The 24,829-nt window shown below is 23.8% G+C and overlaps 11 protein-coding genes across 11 annotated transcripts; 6 read left to right on the plus strand and 5 right to left on the minus strand.

Moving 5' to 3' along the window:
* Nucleotides 1–621: 621 nt before the first annotated feature.
* Nucleotides 622–4,840, plus strand: DICPUDRAFT_98586 (uncharacterized protein). Its single transcript, XM_003290088.1, has 2 exons — nucleotides 622–803; nucleotides 1,695–4,840. The coding sequence occupies exons 1-2, from the start codon at nucleotides 786–788 to the stop codon at nucleotides 4,827–4,829; spliced, it is 3,153 nt and encodes a 1,050-aa protein (XP_003290136.1). The 5' UTR covers nucleotides 622–785; the 3' UTR covers nucleotides 4,830–4,840.
* Nucleotides 4,841–5,232: 392 nt separating this feature from the next.
* DICPUDRAFT_36894 (uncharacterized protein) lies at nucleotides 5,233–5,451 on the plus strand (the record flags this gene model as incomplete). The annotated part of the gene is made up of 1 exon (XM_003290089.1): nucleotides 5,233–5,451. A coding segment is annotated over one exon (219 nt), but the record flags the coding sequence as incomplete, so codon positions are not given.
* A 3,262-nt stretch (nucleotides 5,452–8,713) lies between these two features.
* On the plus strand, nucleotides 8,714–10,433 carry DICPUDRAFT_154629 (uncharacterized protein; the record flags this gene model as incomplete). The annotated part of the gene is made up of 2 exons (XM_003290090.1): nucleotides 8,714–9,227; nucleotides 10,420–10,433. 2 exons carry the CDS (start codon nucleotides 8,714–8,716, stop codon nucleotides 10,431–10,433), a joined length of 528 nt encoding a protein of 175 aa, XP_003290138.1.
* Nucleotides 10,434–11,199: 766 nt separating this feature from the next.
* DICPUDRAFT_154630 (uncharacterized protein) lies at nucleotides 11,200–12,859 on the plus strand (the record flags this gene model as incomplete). Its single annotated transcript, XM_003290091.1, has 3 exons — nucleotides 11,200–11,209; nucleotides 11,797–12,017; nucleotides 12,122–12,859. 3 exons carry the CDS (start codon nucleotides 11,200–11,202, stop codon nucleotides 12,857–12,859), a joined length of 969 nt encoding a protein of 322 aa, XP_003290139.1.
* Nucleotides 12,860–12,925: 66 nt separating this feature from the next.
* DICPUDRAFT_80888 (uncharacterized protein) lies at nucleotides 12,926–14,796 on the minus strand (the record flags this gene model as incomplete). Its single annotated transcript, XM_003290099.1, has 2 exons — nucleotides 12,926–14,532; nucleotides 14,757–14,796. 2 exons carry the CDS (start codon nucleotides 14,794–14,796, stop codon nucleotides 12,926–12,928), a joined length of 1,647 nt encoding a protein of 548 aa, XP_003290147.1.
* A 210-nt stretch (nucleotides 14,797–15,006) lies between these two features.
* On the minus strand, nucleotides 15,007–16,352 carry DICPUDRAFT_36877 (TFIIH subunit; the record flags this gene model as incomplete). Its single annotated transcript, XM_003290100.1, has 2 exons — nucleotides 15,007–15,211; nucleotides 15,286–16,352. 2 exons carry the CDS (start codon nucleotides 16,350–16,352, stop codon nucleotides 15,007–15,009), a joined length of 1,272 nt encoding a protein of 423 aa, XP_003290148.1.
* Nucleotides 16,353–17,135: 783 nt separating this feature from the next.
* Nucleotides 17,136–18,218, plus strand: DICPUDRAFT_56486 (uncharacterized protein; the record flags this gene model as incomplete). Its single annotated transcript, XM_003290092.1, has 2 exons — nucleotides 17,136–17,418; nucleotides 17,558–18,218. 2 exons carry the CDS (start codon nucleotides 17,136–17,138, stop codon nucleotides 18,124–18,126), a joined length of 852 nt encoding a protein of 283 aa, XP_003290140.1. The 3' UTR covers nucleotides 18,127–18,218.
* An 85-nt stretch (nucleotides 18,219–18,303) lies between these two features.
* DICPUDRAFT_154633 (uncharacterized protein) lies at nucleotides 18,304–19,833 on the minus strand (the record flags this gene model as incomplete). The annotated part of the gene is made up of 3 exons (XM_003290101.1): nucleotides 18,304–18,340; nucleotides 18,425–18,648; nucleotides 18,718–19,833. The coding sequence occupies 3 exons, from the start codon at nucleotides 19,831–19,833 to the stop codon at nucleotides 18,304–18,306; spliced, it is 1,377 nt and encodes a 458-aa protein (XP_003290149.1).
* Nucleotides 19,834–20,504: 671 nt separating this feature from the next.
* Nucleotides 20,505–21,590, minus strand: DICPUDRAFT_95063 (uncharacterized protein). Its single transcript, XM_003290102.1, has 2 exons — nucleotides 21,170–21,590; nucleotides 20,505–21,095 (listed from the first exon to the last, which is right to left on the minus strand). Exons 1-2 carry the CDS (start codon nucleotides 21,486–21,488, stop codon nucleotides 20,524–20,526), a joined length of 891 nt encoding a protein of 296 aa, XP_003290150.1. The 5' UTR covers nucleotides 21,489–21,590; the 3' UTR covers nucleotides 20,505–20,523.
* Nucleotides 21,591–22,049: 459 nt separating this feature from the next.
* On the minus strand, nucleotides 22,050–23,201 carry DICPUDRAFT_36874 (uncharacterized protein; the record flags this gene model as incomplete). Its single annotated transcript, XM_003290103.1, has 1 exon — nucleotides 22,050–23,201. The coding sequence occupies one exon, from the start codon at nucleotides 23,199–23,201 to the stop codon at nucleotides 22,050–22,052; it is 1,152 nt and encodes a 383-aa protein (XP_003290151.1).
* A 950-nt stretch (nucleotides 23,202–24,151) lies between these two features.
* On the plus strand, nucleotides 24,152–24,811 carry DICPUDRAFT_154636 (uncharacterized protein; the record flags this gene model as incomplete). The annotated part of the gene is made up of 2 exons (XM_003290093.1): nucleotides 24,152–24,170; nucleotides 24,531–24,811. 2 exons carry the CDS (start codon nucleotides 24,152–24,154, stop codon nucleotides 24,809–24,811), a joined length of 300 nt encoding a protein of 99 aa, XP_003290141.1.
* Nucleotides 24,812–24,829: the final 18 nt, after the last annotated feature.

Consider the following 24,829-nt stretch of genomic DNA (forward strand, 5'->3'; position numbering starts at 1 on the left):
ACATATAAAGGAAATTAGTATTTATATTAAACTTTTATTTGATTTATAAATATACAATATTTTAACACAACACAAATACACTCCAAAAATATATTTATATCTAAAAATTAAAATTAAAATTTATAATTTAAATTTAAATTTTATTTATTTGTTCATTTGTTAATTATTTTTTATCAATAAATAATAAAGTTTTTTTCTCTTTTGTTTTTTTATTTTTTTATTAAGGTTAATCATTATTATTTTTTCTTGTTAATATTTTTAAACTATTATTCATTTAACAGTCCTAATCACTTATTACTATTATTAACATCCACAAAATAAATCAATATCTTCTTACATACAACATATACTATATCATCAATATTTTAATATTATATAATCAGACCACCCGCTACTTACATCATATAAAATAATAAATAATTATTTTAAAATATTTTTATATTAAATTAATTTATTTAAAATAATAATTATACATATAATCTTATATTATTGGTTTTTGTTTTGTTTTTTATTTATTTTTTTATTATTTTTATTATTTTTAATAAATAATTTTAAAATTAATATTAATTATTAATTATAATTTTAAATACTATATTATTAAATTTTTTTTAATATTTAAAGGTCAGCCAAGTGTTATATGGAAGATAATTGAATATACTATAGGCGAGTTGGATTATTTAGATAAAAATTTGGACAAAAACAAAGATACAAAAGTATTGTCTTCAACTTCCTCCAGACTAGAAGAAATATCAAATTTATTTAATTATTTACAATCATTACCAAAAATGAATACAACTGAATATGTAAGTAATGGTTTTTTTATTTCCATATAATATAAAATAATTTACCATACATAATAAAATATTAGTTTAAAATCATATTAAAACAATCAAAATCAAAAACAAAAAAAAAAAGTGAAAAATAACATATGTATCATAAAAAAATCACTTGATAGCTCTTATAAAAAAAAAAAAAATATCTACAATAAGCAAAAATAATATTTTTTTTTTTAAATTTTTTTTAAAATTATTATAATTATACCTTATCTTTTTTATTATAAAAAAAAAAACATTATATTAATTATTTTTCTTTTTTTTTTTTTCTCTTTCTTTTTTTCCTTTCTTTTATATATATTATTTATTTATTTATTTTTATTTATTTATTTATTTATCTATTTATTTATTTATTTATTTATTTATTAATAATTTATTTATCATACATAATCTCATAAAAATACTCATACACCCACTAAACAATCAATAATCAAAAAAAAAATAATAATAAATCATAACCAAACAAAACCAAACAAAACCAAAAATATTTATTTTATCAATTTTATTTTATTATAATAACTATTAAATAATAATATTTTATACAATTCTTTTCTTTTTTTTTTTAAATTCAATAATAATAATAATAATAATAATATAATTAATTATATTATTATTTAATATATAATTTAAAAAATTAAAAAAATTAAATTAATCAAAATTAAAATTTTAAAAAAATCAAAAAAAAAACAACCAAAAAATGAAATAAATGTCGAAAAAAAAAATGAAAAAAAATATTTTATATTTTTTAAAAACAAAAAAAAACAACCTATTATAATAAATCAACCAATCGAACAACAACAATATATACAACCTATAATAATAAATACACAAACTGAACAACAACAACAACAACAACAACAGTCTGAATGTTTATTAGGTATAAATGGTCAAATGAAAAAAGTATCATTAAAATTAAAGAGTTGTGTGGATGATAAACAATATTCAAATGCAAAGAAATATGGTTGGATAGAAAAAAGGTGTGGTAAAAATTTAGGTTCCTGGAAAAGAATGTGGTTTATATTAAAAGAAAACGAATTACAATATTATATAAAAGAAAAGAATTTAAAGAAAAGAACACCAACTATTAGTGGTAATAGTGCTGTAAATAATAATGAAAATAATAGTATAAATAGTGTAAATAGTAATAATAATAATAGTAATGAAAATAGTAATAATAGTTTACAAGATTCAATTTCACATGTCAATTTAGAAGGAGAATTAGGTAAAAAAAAAGAAGGAAAAGGATGGAAAGTTAGATGGATGAAACTTTTAGACCACAGTTTACTTTATTACAAGTCGAGCAAAGACCGTGAACCATTAGGTATAATCAATTTGAATGAATGCCAAGATTGTGAAATTAATAAAGATGTATCAAATAAATTTGTAGTTGTACATTGTAATAATAGATATTATTTTAAGACTAATACAAAGGACGAATTAAATCTTTGGGTTAAAGCCATCAAAAAAAGAATACCCGCCATTAATCAAACGACAGAATTTAACAAAATGGATTTAGATCAATTCCAATTGAAGGGTGTTATCGAATTCTCTAATGTTTTGGGTGTTCAAGAGACATATAAATTTAGTAGCCAACCAAACTGTATACTTATTTCAACTGATCAAAAGACCTATTATCTTTCATTTGATTCAAACAAAGAGAAATCTGATTGGGTTTCTTCAATAAATCAAACCGTAGCAAAGTTTACCCAATCATTAAGTGTCAGAAGTACCTCAATTAGTAACGGTTCAGTTTCTCCACCATCTCAGTCCAATGGTCCATCCTCCCCACCACCAAATAAAGATACTGGCTTCACTTTTTCATTTAAAAATGCCAAACCTTGGAGATTCTCAACAGTTCCATCGTCATCTTCCTCGCAAGTTCATAGTCGTTCTCATAGTGAAACTTTTAGTGCTGGTACAAAACCATCTGTAAGATTTAGTGATTCACCACCAATAAAATCAAGTGCAGCAAAGTCACCATTATCAGATTCAAATAAAAAGGAAGATTTTGAGTATGGTTCTCAAATTTTACCAAGAAAATTAACAATGTTGGGTCCAAATGGTGGTGTTCAAGTAAGCACATCTACCGGAGCAGTTGAGTTATCACCAGTTTTAACATCATCCACAAATAATGGTTTAATAAACGAGTCTATGGACTCTAGCGATGAGGGTGATGACGATTGTAAAATGATGATGCCAGAGTCACTCAAGAATGAAATGATGAGAAGAAGCGTAGTTTCCTTATTAAAGACTTTTAAATTGGAAATTTTTATAGTGTCTGATCAAAAAGACCAAGAGGTATTTACTTTTGTTTTTAATGACTCTGTTTTGGTAGATCAAGTAAAGGCATTTGCATTCAAGAGTATTCCCGCTTTACAAAACTTAAATGCTTCAGAGTATCGTTTAGGTATAGATGAAGATAACTTATTAGAAGTCGAGTTTCTCAAATTTGTGTTCAGTAACACCATTGTAGAATTGGAATTAAAAATATGTGGCATTGTTAAACTTGGTATTTTCCATCATCGTAAAGATAGAAGAGTTAAGGAAAAACTTTATCCTGATAAATACCAAGGTTTACATTCATCATCGATGAATAATAAACTTTATTCAAGTAGTCAATACATGCCAACTATAGAACTTTCAAAGAGTGAATCATCATTATGCACCTCACCAAATGGCAATGGTATTGCTAGCTCTCCATCAATCAAATCACCATTAAGTGTTTCAGCTTCAACAACTCCAATTTTAAACGGAAGTGGGGATTTACCAAACCAAGCCAATAATCATATTAATGGTCATTACAGCCATCCATTGGCATCATCATCACCAAACCTATCATCATCTGCATCATCAGTTAATTCATCGCCAATCAGTGAAAAGAAAGCAAATAGTACATGGCAATCAGTTAATCCATCTTTAAATCGTCGTCAATTGATTAGCAGTTGCATTGGATGGAATATTGAATCACCAACAACAAACTCATTCTCATCAGTAAATTGGAAACCTAAATTTGATAAACAAGAGCATGGCTTCTACAGAAAGTATAATTTCGATGGCTCATCAATTGTTCAAAGTTTTTTAGGTGTTGACAATAAGATCGGCCCAATTGCATTCAGTTTAGCCAAAGACTCTAATGATAATTATCGTGGTGTTCTCCATACTAAATTTGGTGCCAAAGCTATTAGTGAAGAGTCTAAAAACATTATATTTACCCTTTTACCAATGTCAAAGAAAATCAAAACCAAAAAGGTTGTATCACATCTCATCAATATTATCGATCCAACTATTGATCCAAAACTTTTAAATTTAGCATCAAATCAAAATGATTTACAAAAAGAATTGCTCTCATTTGAAGAGCGTCAAACTACTAGCGGTTTCAAATTTGGTTTGGTATATTGTCGTCACGGTCAAGTCACAGACGATGAAATTTTCTCAAATAAGGCTGGTTCACCAGATTGGGATGAATTCCTTGGTTTAATAGGTGATAAAATTGAATTAATTGGTTGGCCACACTATTCTGCAGGTTTAGATGTCAAATTTAATTCAACAGGTACCCACTCACTCTATACAGATTATCACGGTAATGAAGTAATGTTCCATGTATCAACTATGCTTCCATTCTCACCAAATGATCCACAACAAATCGAAAGAAAGAGACAAGTTGGTAATGATATTTGTGTGGTCATTTTCAATGATGGTAGTCTATCATATGCTCCAAACACAATTACATCTCAATTTAACCATGTAGTTATTTTGGTTCAATATGATAAACAAAATAATGGTTATAAAGTATCAATGTCCTGTAAAGATGGTGTTAAAACTCCATTCGAACCAGTCACTCCAAGTGGAATCATTAAAAAATCAGATATTAAAGATTTCTTATTAACAAAATTAATTAATGGCGAATTAGCAAGTTTACAAGCTCCAGTTTTTGCTTCAAAAATTACAAGAACAAGAGAATCATTATTAAATTACTATATTTCCCAATTTTTATAAAAAAAAACATCAAAAAAAAAAAAAAAAAAAAGAAAGAAAACATTAAAATTTTAGATTAAATTTTAATTATTTATTTATTTAATAAAAATATATAATATGTTAATATTATAATATATAAAAAAATATTAATAATTTATTAAAATACAAAAAAAAAAAATCAGATTTTAGTTTTATAATTTATTTGTTCACTTTTGTTTAAAAATATCTGATTAATGTTTATTTTAATCATTAAAATTTAATTATAATTTATTTTAATCTTTATTAATATAATTTCAAATAATTTTATTTTTTTAAAATTTTTTTTAAAATTTTTTTTTAATTTTATTTTTAAAAAAAATAAAAACCATTTCCACCCATCAAAAACCATTAGTAATAAATAATCAAATAATAGAATAATAGAATAATGGATCAACTATTTTTTAAAGTCTTTAGAAATAGTTATCTTAGAAATTTAATTTTAAGTTTAATACAAAATCAAAACTACCTATACCTTGGAAATAAAAGACCATTCACAGAAATTAAATCACTAAAATGGATGATAAAACAAAGGGAATATGGTTTATTAGTTGATAAATTAGAGTCAAATCAAGAAATTATTATTGACTATGAATCAGTAATATTACTAATTACTGAATGCAAAGAGTTTAAAGTTTTTAAATTATTAATTGAAAAGAAAAGAGATTATTTAGAATCGATATCAAGGGATTTATTAGAAGAATCAATAAGGTATGGATCTGCTTTTGCAATCGAGTCCTTTACAAAAGTTTATGATGAAATTTTCAAAAAAGAAGACCAATACCAAAAAACCAAAATCGATAAACAAAAAAAAATTAAAAAAAATCAGTTCAACTACCTTAAACATTTAATAACCTATGCAATCGAAATAGAGCATTATGAAATAGTAGAGTTTTTTCTGAACAGGTATCAAAACGAATTTGTATTTTTTAATAATGAAAATAGTAATAAGCAAATCGAAGGATGGGAGCATATATTCAAATCTGGTTTTTCAAAAAGCAATTTCAATTTATTTTTAGAGTTTATATTCGAAAAATTAAAATTTAATATAGAATTGAGTGTGAAAGAAATTTACAAGCATACCAGAATTGGTCAAGTAGAAACTGACATAATTTGCAAAATCAATAAAAAGAACTATTTATTAGCATTTTTAAATAATATGAACCCACATGAGGATTTTTCAATGTTTTCAAGCTACAACAAAATATTCAAGCCTGTTTACTTTGTACAGCCATACAGCATTGAAGATTTAAACTGTACAATATATATTACACTTTTTCTTCAGTATTATGGCAAAACCAAAAAGAATTTCAACCAGCAAATCCAACAGTTTGATCAACTAAATTTAACGATTGAAGAGCTTTTTATCAGGTACAGCACCATTTTGAAGCCATTTGCAATTGATTATTACTTTTATCAAAAGCAGTATGACAAAATAAAACCGCTTATCACATCAAATGAGGAATTTTCTCAATTAATATTACTTTCCAATTTCAATTTTAACTCAGAATGTATCAAATTGTGTATGGAATTTGAAGATTATTATTTCTTTTATAAAAACTCGATGGTTGATATTTTTAAATATATTAAACAAGTCGACTCTGAAGATATTATCATTGAGTTTTTTGAAACCATCAGACTTTCTAAGAAACGTCAATTTAAGCGAGAATTGGTAGCATCAAGGTTTTTTCCGTTGTATCCCAAGGAGCTTTCGATAATGGCAGAGTTTTATGAATTTAACTCAGAAGTAGATATTAATGAAGAAAATAACAACAAAAGCAAAGGTTACGATTTATTTACATTTACAAACTATGGGAAGGAACGGTATAAAGATAAATTAATAAGTTCCATTTTCTTTTATATGCAACCCAAGGTTATAAATACAAAATTACTAGTTAACGTTATTTCAAGGATCAACAATTCAGATCCAGAACTTAAAAAACAAGTATTAAAAGATATAGAGAATTTAATAGAGAATGACCCATCAACAGACCAACCAATAGATGATTTTTCAAAATTCAAAATATACAAAGAAAATTGCTTTAAAATTTTTAGTTACCTTTATTCCAATCAGTTGCTTAAAAACATTAATTTCGACATACAAATTGGGTGGTTAAAAAACCTGATTTTTGACTTTAATATTCCTGGTGAAGTTTTATTAGAAATTTTAAAATCGTTTATAAATCAATTTAGCATTCAACAAATTTCAAATTTAAAAATTAAATTTAAAGATTTTTTAAAATATATATGTTGCAATGGGTCTTATATTCAAATTTTCAAATATTTTTATCAAACATTTTTTCAAAATAATATAGATAATGGTAATAACAATGATATCAATTATCAATTATTTTATAAAGACCTTCAAATAAATTATTTAAAATCACTAAAACACTACACCAGAGTTAGAAAAGGATTGATTAATCAAAACTATATATCAAAATTGCAAAAGGATCAAATTTTTGCATTTTTTAATAAAAAAGATGACTACCTCTATTTTCTAGAAAACTCGAACAATATAAATATACGACTAATATTCAAGGTTTTGTGTGAGTGTAGTTTAATTGAAAAAAGCACTCTTATTCAGGATCTTTTAAAGAATGATAGATTTGATATTGCATTGGAGTTATTTGGTTATCAGAGGGCAGGGTTAATTTTAGAATATTCAATTCATTTTTTCAGATACGACATAATAGAATATCTTTTAAAAAACAATATCTATGTGGAGCTTTCTCAAGAAAAAGAATTCACATCAGAAGTTTTATTTTACAGATCAAAAAGAAATGGTGAATTAATATTATTCAAGCTATTGTTAACCTATTTACCAAATCAATTTAAAATCAACAATAATCTTGTATTAGAGTTGGCTCAATTCGGCTCTTTTAATATTTTCAAATATTTATTATCAGAATCAAAAAAGTTCAATCTAGATTTAAAATTAAAGAATTCAAATTTAAAAAAAAGTAGCTCTGCATTCATAAACAATAAAAGGGGCTATTTTTTTTTTAAAAACTACTTATCAAAATAAATAAATAAATAAAATCAAATATAATATTAAAAAATCAAAATTAATAAATAATATATACATATTCTAATATTAATTATTAATTATTAATTATTAATTATTAATTATTAATTATAAATAAAAATAAATATTAATATTAATTTGATTTTTAAGGTAAAAAAATATAGTGTGTTTGCGTGGGAATTTTTTTAACTGATAATGATTTTATCCTTGTTTTGTTAACAATATTACCCAATTAAGGAAATATTACTTAAATGATTATATATATTAATAGAAATGTTTTTTTTAATTTTTATCAAAGGTATCTTCATTAAGTGTTTTTTTTTTTTTTTTTTTTTTTTTTTTAAACTACAAATAGGGGGGGAGGGGGATGGTAATGTGTGTTTTTTGTGTGAGTTCAATATTTAAAAAATTAATTTGTCTAATGTAATATAATTATTTATGATTTTGTAATTATTTTTTTTTTCAAATTATATTTTGTTCATTTATGAAAATAATTATTTTCTCTTTATAGAAATAATATTTTTGTATAGATATATTTAAATAATAGTTTTATATTATCATAAATCTTTATAATAATACATATTGTTACTTATTTTATAATTTTATATATTTTTCATTTAATAAATTACACTTTGTAAATAATATATTTTTTTTTAAACAAATAAAATTTTTTTTTTTTTTACAAATGGATGAATTATTTTTTAAAGTTTTTAAAAATATTTACCTAAGAAATTTAATATTAGGTTTAATTAAAACACAAAATGTTTTTTATTTAACTAATAGAAAACCATACAATGATATCATATCTTTAAAAGACATGCTCAAGAACAAGCATTATAACATGATAGTCGATAAACTAAAATCAAATCAAACCGTTTCAATAGACAACGACTCGATCATAGAGTTAATAGGGTCTTGCAAAGAACATGAAGTTTTCAAATTACTGCTCGAAAAGAAAAGAGACCATCTCGAATCGGTAGATCTGGTAGGAAAATCAATTAGCATGGGCTCGGTTTTTGCTCTGGATATTTTTTTAAAATATTACGACCAACTAGAAGAGGAAGAGTTGAAGAATCAAAATGGATTACAAGATAATAAAAAAGCTTACAACAAGTTGCAAATGGATAAGCAAAGTTATAATACATGTATGATGAAAACCGCTTTGTTGAATTATGATTTAGTCGTTGCCGAATATCTAATTACAAATAGAGCTCCTTTAGTTCCAAAAAACATTAAAAAGCTCACTGACTGGAAAGGTTTATTCAATCTATATTACAAACAAGATTTAAACTTATTTTTTGATTTCATTGTCAAAAAAATGAACGTAAAAATTGAAGATATAGTCCAAGTAACATGTAAATTTAATTTTGGTAAAAAAGAATATCAGGATATATTTTCAAAAATCAAAAACCCAGACTATCTCATTGCATTTCTTAACAATAAAACCATCTTAAAAATCAATGGATTAAATTCCGAGCTGTTCCAACCTGTTGTTTTTGTAAATAGAGCCACTGTAGATGAAATAAAGTGCAAGATTTTGTTGAAAAACTATCAAGATAAAAAAACCTATAACCATCTTATAAAGAAATTTAATAACCAAAATGTAACCATGGAAGAGCTACTAAAAGACCACTCGGAGCTACTCAAACCTTATATTATTGACTATTATTTCCATCAAAACAATCTAGAGATCATCGAGCCATATATAAAATCAAATTTAATTAGCCTAGAGCAACTATTATATCTTTCGCTATTAAATTTTAATTTAGATGGAATTAAACTATATGCAAAATTCAAACCCCAAACAAAATTTACCCTAATTGAATTAGATATAAACCACTTTCATTACAAGCCAATACACATTGAAGATTCAGAACAAAATATATCAGACTTTTTTTTAAATATAAAAGAACTAAATCTTGTAGAACTCTACTACTCGATAGATCTAATCAAAATATTCAAAACTATATATTCAGATGACTTTATAGAAATAATTAAAAATAATATCCAAAAAATAAAAACTAATAACATAGATAGCTCAAATAATCAAAGTATATCAATAATAGAAACCATTTTATTCAATAATGGTATAGCCAATAATAGTATCAAACTTTTAATGGAAATAATTTCTAAAATAAATAATTTAAATAAGGATCAATGCAATAACCATCAAAATAATATTGCAACACTAAATAACGATAACTATAAAAATAATAACTTCGAAGTCATCGGATATCTATATAAAAATCATCTATTAAAACAAATAAGTTTAAAATTCCAATTGAAATGGATTGAATTGCTTATGAAAGAAAAAATTCAAGAAATTTATCTATTAGAAATCGTGAAATCATTTTGGATAATAATAGATAAATATAGCCATGATCAAGTTTTACTGATCAAACAATTTATGCAAAAAATCACTATTTATAACAACTATATAAAAATATTTATATATTTTTATGAGCAACTGGATTGGGAAGATAACATATGTGGATACCATTATTATGAAAAAGTTCAACTGGAATCCTATAATGATTATATAAAAAGTCTCAGCATCATAAAAAAGTTAGAATATGGGTATTTAGATAATATAGGTAGTGATGATGTTTCTAATTTTGAAAATTTAAACCGATCAGATTTCATTTTAGTGACATGCATAAAAAACTATAATATAAATAATTTTTCAAGAATTTATAAAATTTTTTTTTCAAAATCAATAAATATTTCAAAAATAATAAACTCAATTATCGAATATAATAGATTAGATCTATTAAACCATCTTTTAAAAAATTTGCTATTTAAAGAAAACAACTATAACCAAGTCATAAAACACATAATAAAATTAGCAATAAATAACAATAATTTTGACATTTTAGAATATATATTTCAAAATCATATCAATGAATTCAACAGCCAAACTGAATATTCACCAGAATCATTATCGAGAGGATCGATATTGAATGGAAAAATTTCAATTCATAGATTGATTATAAAATACTTTCCCCACACCCAAGAATTAAAGTTGGAAAAGAGTTTTATCGAAGAATTAACCAAATTAAAAAATAATTTCTATGTTTTAAAATATTTAAATTCAAATGTCAATTTTAACAAGAATCTAAAACTAAAAAAGTGAAAAGAAGGTGGTATGCAAGTTTCCAATATTTAAACTCTGTAATTTTAAAAAAATCAATTAAAAATAAAATAAAAAAAAATTAAAAAAAAATTTATTTAATTAAAATTGTATAAGTGATTAAAAAAATTATTTTTTTCTTTAATATGGTGTAGTTGTGCGAAATGAAATCTAGATATAAAAGATATTTTTAAAAAATGGTTAAAGGTAAATTTTATAGTGTACCTAAAACAATAAATATTTTGTAATTTAATTATATTTTTAATTTTAACAAAACTGAACAAAAATTATCCCCGGCTCTAAAAAAAATACAAAAAAAAAAAACAAAAAAAAAAAAATTAAATTCAAAACCTATTTTTGTGAAATATTTATGATGTAATATTCAACCTTTATTTTATCTTTTTTTTTTGATAATCCAACCCTATTTATTTATTTTAAAAAAAATAGGCACTTTTTTTTTTTTGGCTCGCAAAAAAAAAAAATTTTGATTAATTTTTTGATTTTTTCAAAAAAATAAGATATTTTTAAAATAGCTTTTTCATCATTTGTGTTCGGTTTTTTTATTTTTTTTAAAAATTGGGTTTTTTGTTTTTTTTTTGAATGATTTTTTTAATATCTATTTGAATGAAACCAAGAAAAATTACACATCACTTTTTTATTTTTTTTAAATTTTTTTTTTTTTTTTATAGTATTTAAAAATTTTTTGTTTTTTTTTTTATTATTTAATAGGGTTTTTTATTATTATTTTTGATTTTATTCAAACCAAAACAATATGAAATTTTTATTATTATTAGCTTTAATTGTTAGTTCATTAGTATATACTGCCAATGCTGGTGTAGTATATGGTATTTGGAATATTGATGCCAATACTGCCGGTGCTGGTTTATTCGATTTAGCTAGCTACCAACCAACTACTAGATACCAATTAGCAGGATACCAACATTTTAACACTTCTAACCAATATTCAACTTTTAATGAAGTAACTAGAGAAGTCTCATTCTTTGTTAGATCATTAGTATGTATAATAAAGCAAATCATAAATAATATAATTAGTATACTAATTTTTTTTATTTTCTTTTCATTTCTATTTTTTAACTATTATTTTTAATTAAAAAAAAGACTGATGGCTATAATTATTTATATGGTTTAAATGTCGATACTTTTACTGGTACCCCAACAAATATTCGTTTTGATCCAAGTAAATTTGCTGTTCTTTCATTAGAATCATCACAAACTTCTAATACAAATGATTTATTCCTTGTCATGGCCACTCAAAGCACATCTGCTACCAATAGCTTCATTATTACTAAAATCAATTCACAAACTGGTCTTTACACCATCTACGATACCATCCAAAACTACAACTTTGCCTCAGCCGCCTATGACTCTAGAAATGGTGTTTTCGTTGTTATTATGACCAACACTACCAACTATGTTGTTAACACCTATAGTGTTAATGGTGTATTTACTGGCTCAAATATCTATACCATTGGTAATGTTAATAGCAATTACAAACCAACCAGTTTACCATACAATTTAGTATATCTCTCTGACTTTTCCGCATTCTATATGAACATCGATCTCAACGGTAGACCAGAAGTATTCCAATTATATGCTCCAAACAAACAACTCTACAACAGAGCTTGGTATCAAAATATCCCATGGACTGTTGCACAAGCAAATGGTATCGGTCAATCATTCAAACAAATCTATTCAAATACCAAAGTTTATTCAGGCAATCAATACCAACAATACAGCGTAAATAAATTTAATGGCGCCCAATGGACTTATTCTAAACTTACTTTCTTACAAATGATCAACTTCTGGGGTGTAACTACACAAACAGAAGCTAACTAAATAAATAAATGAATAATTAAAAATCTATATACTATAAAACTATTATTTTTTTTTTTTTTATAAATTTTATTGTTTTATTATAATTTTTCTTAAATTATTATAAATTTTCGAAATAACATGATTGTATGGATGCTCATCGGCTGTGTTATTAAAGTGTCTAATTAAGTGATGGGATGATGGATCTGATGCGAATTCACCCTGTAATGGGAGTGCACAATGAAGAAATATGTGATCGAGGCTATTGCTGTTAAATGGAAGCTTGATATTGGGTCTAATATCACCTCTTAGGATTAGTACTTTGAGTAATGGGGGTAGTATTTCATTTGATAAAACCAATGGAATGTAAGGAGCTATTCTAACTTGACCTTTGCTATCTAATATTCTAATTTCTTCGGTTTTCATCTTTAATTCTCGGTTGGTATACTCTAAATCTAATATTATTAATGAGTCTGGAAATGGTGAGATATCTTTAAAATCTTTTAAAATAGAGCCAGTGGTTAAACCATTGATTCTAAGGGATTTAAGTGATTTTAGAAAGTATAATGTTTTTAATTCGTCACTATTGAATGAGCAATCTATTATTTCAAGATTAGTTAAAGTTTCTGAAAGAATTTGAAGAGTTGATATGTATGTGTTGTTTGGGAAATTTAATTGGAATAGGGTTAATGACTGAATATTTGTAAATTTTTTATAAAAATTGGTGAAGTCAACATGATCTGAATTTGAGGTAACTGTTGCATTTATTAGTTTTGAATTGTCTTGAAACTTTAGGGAAAAATGTGACGGTGAACCAAAAAGTCTTGTAAGAGATGGTGGGAAGCCTGCAGAATTAGAGTCATCCAATATCAATCGATTTGGTAGCTTTAAATTTGTCAATGTTTTGGGAAACTTGCTAATATTAAATCCATTACAATAATTTGTACAGTATCTTAAATCCAAGGTCGTCAATGACTTTAAATCACTATTTAGATAGGCAGGATAATGATTAAAATCTTGAACCACTACCAATTTCCTCAATGACTCTGCAACATTTTTTTTGAATGGTTCTAAATTCTGTTTTGGGGTTCTTATAATATTTAATATTGTAATGCTTGGGGGTAAAAATTTTAATATTTCTGAATTAAAAAAAAAGTATCCTAGTTCAACTTGAAACTTCTTTACAGTTGGTGGTATATAAATTGTTGGGCTGTTGTATTCCATATTTATCGTTAAAGATTCTAAGTTTTCTGGTATCATCCCTTTAGAAATTTTAAAATCTTTGGTGATTTCTCCCTTGCCAAATTGTAAAGATAAATGTTTTAATTGTTTTGGGAAATAATTTGGGTTCTTTAATAAAAAAGTGTTTTCTAATTTTAATGATTTTAAATTATTAAATGGTTTTATATCTTCTTTTTCAAATGTTAAATTATTTTGGGTTCTATGTTGATTTTTATTATTATTTATAAGGTTTTTAAAGGAGCTGAGAATTGATGATGATGATGATGATGAAGATGATGATGATGATGATGAAGATGATGATGAAGATGATGAAGATTCTTTACCAAATTCACCTGACAATTTTATAGAACTGCCAAACTTTAGATGCTTGATAGTTTCTGGTATATTTAATTTATCTAAATTTAAACTTGCTTTTTCATCGTAAAATTCTAAATGTGTAATACTTCTTGGTAATTCTTTTAGAAATTTATTAAATTCGTCTTGATTAAAACTAGTGTTACGAATACTACTGATCTAATTTGGTCTCTTTCATTGGAGTTGTTAAAATCTTTAAAGCTATTAAAATATCGTGGATAAAAATATATTGCATTGGATATTTTATTAAAATCGAATATTATATCTCTAATTAAATGATTTCTCCATATTTTAAAAAATAATATAGTATTGATATTATCTGTACTAATTATATCACTATTATTAATATTATTATTTAACTCCATCGAATTTTTTATGTTGTATGATTGTTTGAATATAAAGCATTTTTAAACAATAAAAAAAATTCAGAAATTATTTTGAAAAAATTAAAAAAAAAATGTAAAAATAAAAAAATAAATTAAAATAATATCTGTTTGTTGCTATTTGAAAAAACAAAAATTATAGTGGTATTACTATATCGATATTATATTACTTAAAATATAAACATGTTTATTTTAATGGCCATTGTTATTATTATGATTATTTATCGTATTTAAATTATTTTCGCATCCTGGGCAATTGTGTAAAGCTTCATGTATATACATATCACATTCAAGACAAAAAACTTGATCACAACGCGGGCAAGAAAAGAATAATGATAATATTGACGTTTCTGATGAGGTTAAACAACTATAACATGTAACATTTGTATTTAATTCCCTATAAATATATTAGTTATATGATTAGTATTTGATTTAAATAAAAAAATATAAAAAAAATAAATAAATACTTACTTCCAATTAACCTCTTCAAATAGTGGAATTGGAAATAAATGATGATAAGATCTTGCTAAATGTGGTGATGATACTAAAGATAAATTACAAATTTGACAATCAGTTGGTAATTCACATGATTTAACTCCACACCTTGGACAAATATAACCTGAATATTTCATTTTTTCATGACAAATACATGTTGAGGGTACCGATGAGGTAATTTGCTGGGGGAAACCCATTTCAACTAAAGCAGCTTCAACTTTACCAATAGTTGGAGGTGGTTGGCATTTGGAATATAGATTCTCTAAAAAGTGTTCTTCGTTTAAAATTACTTTTGATGTTCCATTAGTTTGTTCAGCTATATGTCTACAAATATAAAGTTCTGCTGCTAAATGTATAAATGAAACTCTTATATTCTCTTGCTTTAATGTTTGGATAGTCTTGGCGAGATCTGTAGGATCGCAAGTTGTTAAACTGCTAAACAAAAACAATACCTCTCTACTGCCATATTTTGGGACATAGCACAAGGATGATATAGCAACATCCAGTGAGTTTTGAATTGAGGGCTCTCCTTCCATTGCAATTGCATCTTTCATTGCCTGTATATGTCTTTGAGGGTTGCCACTTAATTCACTAATCTTTTCCGCTTTGCTATTCTTGGTTATGATGATTGATAGCTGCGAAATTGGGTTTTGATCAAAAAATTCTTTAATAAACTGTTCTGTATTTTGGATCAATACTTGATATCTTGATGGTTTTAGATCTTGATTCGCCAATGTCTTTGATAAATCCAAAACTAAACATAAATGTCTTTGCATACCACGACGTACCCTTTGAATATCTATATTTGTACTCTTTAATCTACGATTTCTATTGCTACGCTCCTTCTCCACAGACACTCTTAAACCATGTTCATCTTCTCTAATATCCAACCATGACTTCTCCAGTTCTTTTTCCCATTTATATTTACTTTTACCATCTTCATCACCAACCTGTAATACGTGCACTGGTCCATCCTCTTCATCAAACAATGATTTATTAATTCTTTTATTTAATGCACTACTGTTATTTGTACCCCTACTCATTTTTCCTATTTATTTGATTTTAATTTAAAATTTAAATAAAATGTAAAAAAAAAAAAAAATGATTTTTTATAAAAAAATTAAAAAAAAAAAAAAAAAAAAAAAAAAAATAAATAAAAAAAATAATAATAAAATAAATTAAATTTTACTAAAATTATAATTAACTAAATATTATTTAAAATATAAAATACTATTTAAATACTCAATATTTAGATATACCATATCTTTTAAAAAAAAAAAAAGATATTTTTTATATAAAATTGTACTTATTTCTATTTTAATTTATAAAAAATAATATTTAATATAAAAAGGATTAAGTAGCCGTGGTAAGTGTATATAAGACTTACCACCAGTTTCATTTAAAAAAATTGAGAAATATAAGTTTTTTAAAATAAAAAATTTTAAAAAAATTTTATTTATTTTTTATTTATTTTTTATTTATTTTTTTTTTAAAATTTTTTTTTTTAACAAATATTTAATTTTTATTTATTTTTTATTTATTTTTATTTTAAAATATATTTATATACACATAACACACAACACACAAATTCAATAGCATTAATAGTTTTATATAGTTTTTTATAATTTTAAATATTATATTAGTTTTTTATTATATAAATTTATTAATATCTTTTCCAATAATATTAGTTTGTAATAATAATAATTAAAAAAAAAAAAAAAAAAAAAAATTTATACAGTTAGTTTTATAATTATTAATAATAATAATAATAATAGCATAATAAAAATCATTGTGATACAACAATAAATTAAAAACGATTAAAGAAAATGAATAGATTTATGATAAAGTGTTTATCAAATACTATATTTAAATATATAGGCGTTAGAAGGTTAGCAAATTTTGCAGCAATTTCAATTGGACCAAAAATAGTTGACCATACAGTTAGTACTATTTCTGGTGGATATATCCCTGTTCCTGTTGTACGTATATTAAGAACCTCATTATCCTATGCCCCAGTAGCTGTCGTGATGGGTACCGCTGGTACCACTGGTGGTCTTGCACCAATAGTTTCTGCTTTAACATATTATATTTTAGTACAGGTTTCAGAAAGTAAATATTTATAATTTAAATTTTAATAATTAATTATTAAATTATTATTATTATTTTAATAATTAATTATTAAAATTTATAATAATTAAATATTAAAATTTATAATTAATTTTTTTCATTTCATTTTATTTTATTTTAGCATTATGTATGGTTTTAGTCAGAGAAGCAACAGGTGCAACATTTAGAGGTGTTAAATATGTAGTATCATCAGCTTATAATACAGTTACAGGTAAAGATAGAAAGGATGAAAAAATGGTTGATGAGGAATTAAAGAATTGGGTATTTTTAGAAAAAGAAGAATTGGATAAAGACGAAATTTCACCAGAAAGAGTTAAAGAAGTTGAAGATTATTTCAATTCAATAGAATTAGAGGAGTTAGGTGTAGATAACGAAAACAATAATCATATAAATAAAGTAGCAAACAATAGTAATGGATCAAAAAATATAGAGCTTAATAGTAATGGTGAACAGGTTATTGATTTGATCACTAGCCAAGATAACAGTTATGAAGTAAAAGATCCAATCGAAATGGAAAAGGTTTTAACCGATTTAAATAACAGCTTTTTATTTGAAAAGCAAAAACAATTAAATAATAATGATAGTATAGATAATATAAATCAAGAGAAATTAAATAATAATAATATTTTTAATAATAATAATAATAATATAAGATCAAGTAATAATTTAGATGATTTTGTTCTTTTGTAAAATTAAAGAATTTTAAATAGAATAAATTGTAAATAATAATAAAGTTTAAAAATTTCTTTTTTTTTCTTATTATATCTTAAAAAGAAATATACAAATTTTACATTTTTATTTTTACTTTTATTTTTTAAATAATATTAAATTAATATTATTATTTTTTTATATTATCTTATTATATTTTTATAAAACTCTGCTACCTCTATACCACAACCAACCCCTATAGTTTTTAAAAAAATAATTTAAATTAATATCTTTCTATTTTAAATTTAATAATGATCATATTGATTTTAATAATACATACATGGACCATCTTGATACACCTTCAACAGCAATACCACTAACAGCACCTAAAGATATTAAAGATAATACAGTTTGAAAACCAGTCAATGGAACCAAACTACCAAAAATAAAATAATGATGCATATGTAAATAATGGGTTTTTCTAAAAACCAAAGATACTCCAATTAAAACAGCGAAGAATATACTATAGGCAATTGCAAAGTATTCCCATAATTTGTCTTGAATCTAAATGATAATAATAGTATTAATTAGCACGATGTTATAATTATGTATAGTAGTAGAGTTATTACTTACAATTAGATAAATGTGTAAAGCGGCCATGGCTAAAATAAACAATAAAACAGGGATTAAAGCCATGAGTTCAGAAGCTTTAAAAGTTTTCCATAACATTGGAGTACCAAATTTATCACCCATAGAACGAAGGAATAAATTTCTATCCAAATAAGTAAAGTGTAGACCTAAAAGAAAAGATAAAAAGAAGGCAAAATAGTTGTAAAAGAAAGATTCTGCAGCAGAGTAGCCATCTTGGGTATTTTTAGTGATGTGATCGTCCAAACCGACTATATAATCGTTACGACCAAATAGAGCTCTTGATGGTCCTCCTATAGCAAACCAAAGAGATGCAGCAAATAAAAGTTGGAAAAAGTCACGATGTCTCTTGTAACGACAGTGAAATGGAACTGAACGCTTCTCAGTAATTACTGAAACATATGCAAAACCACCGATTACACAAAACATCCACAATGCATATTTGCTGAATGGTATGTTATAATACCAATATTTATAAACCTCTTCATTATGGTCCATTTTTAAATTTGGTATATAATAGGAAAAATAAACTATTGGCACAAATACGAGTGCCACGACTGCGTCAACCATTAAAATATAATTTCTTCTACCATCATAGCACATTCCTTGTGGCTTTGTATGTTTTTTAGTTGTAGTGGTGGTAATCGTTGTTGTAGTGGTGGTTATAATTTTGTCATCTTTAATGGTCACTATTACTGGTGGATGATCAGTTGGGACTTCATTTATTGATATTATATTATCTATGGATGAAGATATCCTTATATCCTCAAGTAATGATTTTGTTTCAGTTGTATTTTCATTAATTGATGAAATAATATCCTCTTCCTCTTCTTCATCCCTATTGGAATCGTAATCTGCATCTCTATATTCATATTCTGTTAATGTATGATTGCCCCCACCTGCCAATTCATTATTATTACCATTACTATTATCCATATTATATGTTAAAGAATTTCTTCTTTGTGAATAAAACTGTTGTTGAATACTAAAATTATTTTCTTCATTATTATTATTTACATTATTTATATTATTACTATTATTATCATTATTATTATTATTATTTAAACTATTATTATTATTATTATTATTATTTCCTATCATTAATGTTATATTTTTATTATTATATTTTTATATTATTTTTCTACTATATTTCTATTTATTTTATTTTAACACAAAATAACTATTTTATTTTATTTTATTAAAATTTAACTTTTAAAACTAATTTTCAAGTTTAACAAAAAAAAATAAAATAAAAATAAAAAAATTTTTTTAAAATTAAAAAATAAAAAAAAATTAAAATTAAAAAAATAAATTTTATAAATAAAAAAAAATCTTTTTTTTTCAAAAAACGAACACATCAGTGTGTTTGGGTTATTTATATTTTTGGATAGAATTAAAAAAAGAGATTGATCATATTTAAATATTTTTTATATTGTTATCAAAACTAAAAAATATAAAATAAATATATAAATAAAAAAAATTAGAAAAAAAGTACACAACAAACTCGTCCATAATACACTAATAATTTTAATTATTTGTAATTATATATATATATTTTATAATTATAATTTAAAATTATAAAATTATAAATTTTGTGTGGGTTGTGTTTTAAATATAAAGTATTGACATTTATAAAAATCTTTTAAATATAAAAATAGAAATTGTATATTTTTTTTATTTGTATTTTTTTATGTGTGGGTAAAAATTAATATTTATTTTATGTGTTTGATTAATAATAAAAATAATAATAATTTAACAAAAAAAACTAAATTAATAAAAACAATAAATATTTTATTTTGTTTGTTCTGTTGTTATATTATAATTTTCAGCATTTCTAGATTCTATATTGGCGGAATTAGTAATATTGGAGGTACCTTTTAGATTTGGTTCAGACATGTTACTAAATTTAATATTATCATTTATGTTATTATTATTATTAATATTGTTATTATTTTGTTGATATTGGTATTGTTGTTGTGATGGTGTATATTGTTGTGACTGTTGTTGTGGCATTGTGGATGATATTGGTTTACCACTATCATTATTAATATTATTATATGGATTATTCGATTGTTGGTATTGTTGATAGGGGTATTGTTGTTGAGCGGATGGTCCTTGATATTGGTTTTGGACTGGTTGTTGATATGAGTATAATTGAGGTGGTTGTTTTGGACCTTGTGATTGTGGTTGCCCATTTATAGGTGTTGATAGCACTGGGTTAATATCTGGACCATCCACCCTATCAGTACCTTTTCCGTCTACCAAATCATTAAATTTTGTTTTTAAGAAATTAAATCCACCTATAATCTTTGGTTTAGCATCATGAGCTGTTTTTTTAACATTTTCTGAAATTTTGTAATGTTCTAAAGAAAAAAAACAATTAATATTTTTTTTATATATATTGGATTATGAAATAAAAACAGTTTTAAAAACTTACGATCGAAATTGATAATCTTTGTTTTAGCCTCATCAGAGTATACTTTTCCATTTGCTAAAAATGTATCAAGTTTTGATAGTGGAGGATTTTCTGGTTTAAAATCTGCTTGGGGTGGTCCTGAATAACCATAATTATTGTTTTGTTGAGGAAAGCCGCTATTATTATATTGTTGTGGTGGTTGTTGGTATTGTGGTTGTGAATACTGTTGTTGTTGAGGATATGGTTGCTGGTACTGGTTCTGTTGATTTAATGGTGGTGGGATTCGAGCGTAGGTGGGTGATTTGCTAAAATGTTCTTGAGATGGAACTGCTCTATTCATTGTGTTAAAATTGTTATTGTTATTAATATTGCTACTATTAGTTGTGGTTGTTGTGGTTGTTGTAGTTGTGGTTGGTTTTTTAATACCAGCATTTAAATGCTCTTGGGGTAATGGTGGTGGTGGAGGTGGTGGTATATTATCTTTAGATTCCATTGTTTTTTAAGATATAATTATTATTTTTTAATTTTTTATTATAAAGTTTGTAAAATAGAAAAAAAAAAAAAAAAAGAAATAAATGATATAGTATTATTATTATAAAAAATAAAAAATAAAAATAAAAAAATAAAAAATAAAAAATAAAAAATAAAAAAAAAAAAATAAAAAAATAAAAAAAAAAATTATAATTACCCTTTTTAGAAAATAGTAAAAATTATTTTTTAAATTTTATATTTTTTGAAATTATATTTAATAAAATATTAATTAATAATAATAATTTTAAAAAAATTTTGAATGTACGAAAAATTGTTAAACATAAAATTATATATTATTTAAATTATTATTATTATTATTATTATTTATTTATTTATTTATTTTCAATATTATTTTATTTTTAATATTATTTCATTGTATTTTATTTACTCTAGATTTCCAAGAATTCATCATTGATGAGTTTTTATTATTTTTTTCCAATGCTTTAGTTATAGCTAAATTTCTTTCAGTTAGAATTCTTTTAATTTTTTCTTTATCGCCTGTATATGTGTTTTTTTTGAATGTAATAGTGGTTATAGATGGTGGAACAATGATATCATCTGGTGGTAATATTTTCTTGAAGTCACTTCCAAATACTAGAGAGGTAAGCGACATCGGAAGAATATACTCCTTAATAACTTGGTTAAACTTTACCCCAAATGAGAGATAGGTTAAATTTGGAGGCAATATATCTTTATGAAGTAAGGGCTGGTTGAATTTATCTCCAAATGAAAGATGTGTAAGACTTTGCGGCAAAACATTTGGCATTATATACTGGTTAAAACATCTACCCAAAGAGAGCATGGTCAGAGATTGTGGGAGAATACCGCTTTTTATTTCTTTGTTGAATTGAGATTGATTAATGAATGAAAGTGTAGTGACAGAGTTAGGTATAGATCCCATTAAAAACTCCTTATTATATATTTTATCAAAAGTTAATGATGTTATAGAGTTGGGTAGCGCTTGTGGTAATATTTGATGGTTAAATTGCTCCCCAAGGATTAATGTGACCACATTTGAAGGAATTAGACCAGGTTTAAACTCTTGAGAAAATGATTTTCCTAGGGTTAGTTCTGTTAATGAAATAGGAAGTGACTCTATTAATTGTGAAAACCTTGATCCTAATTTCAATACCCTAATTGAGGGTGGTAAATGTTGCAATGATCCAGTGAAGCTATCTCCAAATACTAGACTGGTAACATCAGGCGGTATTGTTCGATGGTTTATTGGCATATTGAATGAATTTAAGAATGAAAGATGGGTAACTGATGATGGAATATCGTTATAATTATTTAACTCTTCATTAAAATCTATCTCTAATTCTTTGATGTACTCTCTATATGTATATTCTAGCAAACTCTTTTTTATTGTAAATTTGGCTTTATGATATAAATTAAATAGTTTGATGTGTCTAGAAATTTCATTTCTTAATACTATACTATTATAAATTTTTAAAAAAAGAATTTTATTTTGATTATTATTGTAATCGTTATTAATAATATTATAATTATTATCTATATCCATAAGTATTTATTTGTATGGGTGCTTATTGTTGTTATTATTTAGTGTATATTTGTTTTTTATGAGCATTTTTATAATGATAATCGATTTGATATGCAAATGCATTATTTAAAAATATTGGAGAAAAAAATAATTTCTTAAAAATTTTTTAAAAATTAAAAATAAAAAAAGAAAAAAAAAAGAAAAAAAAAAAAACAATATTTTATAAAGGGTTGCTCTTTGATATAATAGGAGATTGGTTTATTTATTATTGTTTGGGAAAGTGTTATTAAAAAATACTCCGAAGCACAAAACAATTATATTTTATAAATTAGTGAATTATTATTATTATTATTTTAAAAAGAGATGAAGATATAAAAAGAATTATTTATAACAAAAAAAATTTACTTGTGGCAGATTGTAATATGATGAGTTTGGTGTTGTGGGACCAAACTCTTCTATTATAGTAATGATGTATTTATATATTAGTTTTAAATAAATACATATATACACACATTTATTAATTTAAATTCTTTTTCATTGAGATTTATGACAATGTCTCTCATTGGTTTTGATTATATTTTCAATATATAGATTCTATTCATATAAATGCATTAATGTAAACTATAATGATCTTATCACATCATCTATTCAATAGCATAACAATAATTAATTTGAATTTTTTTTTAATTAAAACAGACAAACTTCATTATTTAATAAATAAAAAAGAAATAGATAATACATATATACACTTTTTTAATTAATCAAAAGATAAAAAGTTGGTTCTATTGAATGATGGATACAACAATAGTAGAGTATCAGTTAATTTTATTAAATATTTGATTTCTTTTTAATTAAATTCTATATCGATTAACCATTTACCTTTATAATACCAATATAATTTTTTATATCAATAATTTAACACGGGATCAAACCAATTATAAAAAAAATAATAATCAAATTAAATATAATAAATGAATATAAAAAAAATAAGTAATTTTTTTTCATTTTTTTACCGTAAATCACCCAAAGCAAAATAAAATTTTTTTTTCAGATTTTTTTTCGACAACTGCATTTTTTTTCTTTTAAATATTTTTTTTTTTTCATTTGAAATTTTTTTTTTTTGAACATACTTGAAAATGACAAAAATTTATTTATTTTTTTTTTATCTTTATATTTTTTTAATATTTTCAAAATTCTCATTTGGTATTATTATCCCTCCAAATGAAAAAACATGCTATTTAAACTTTATTAATAAGTTTAATTTAAAAGTTCATTATCAAGGTAATAGTTACAATTAATAAAAAATTAATTAAAATTTTTTTAAAATATTTATTTCTTTTATAAAAATAGATACAAGTGATGATACATTATGTGCAAGATCAAGTTGTCATACAAATGGGTCTATAAATGGTTTTCAATCATATGTAGATTTAACAGATGCAATTATTAAAGTTGATGTGTTACCTACTGATGTTAGTTGCTTCCCATTTATGACTACTCTCTCCATTAATATTTTAAAACCATCCAACGAATTTTTTTATTATGAATTCTCGGCAGTTACTACAGTAACATTGAATTGCCCAGAAATACAAGATTTAACTCAAAAATTACCACCTTATGAATATTTGTAAGTATTACCATTTATTTAT

The sequence above is a fragment of the Dictyostelium purpureum genome (genome assembly GCF_000190715.1).
Source record: "Dictyostelium purpureum unplaced genomic scaffold DICPUscaffold_208, whole genome shotgun sequence".
Classification (NCBI taxonomy): Eukaryota; Evosea; class Eumycetozoa; order Dictyosteliales; family Dictyosteliaceae; genus Dictyostelium; species Dictyostelium purpureum.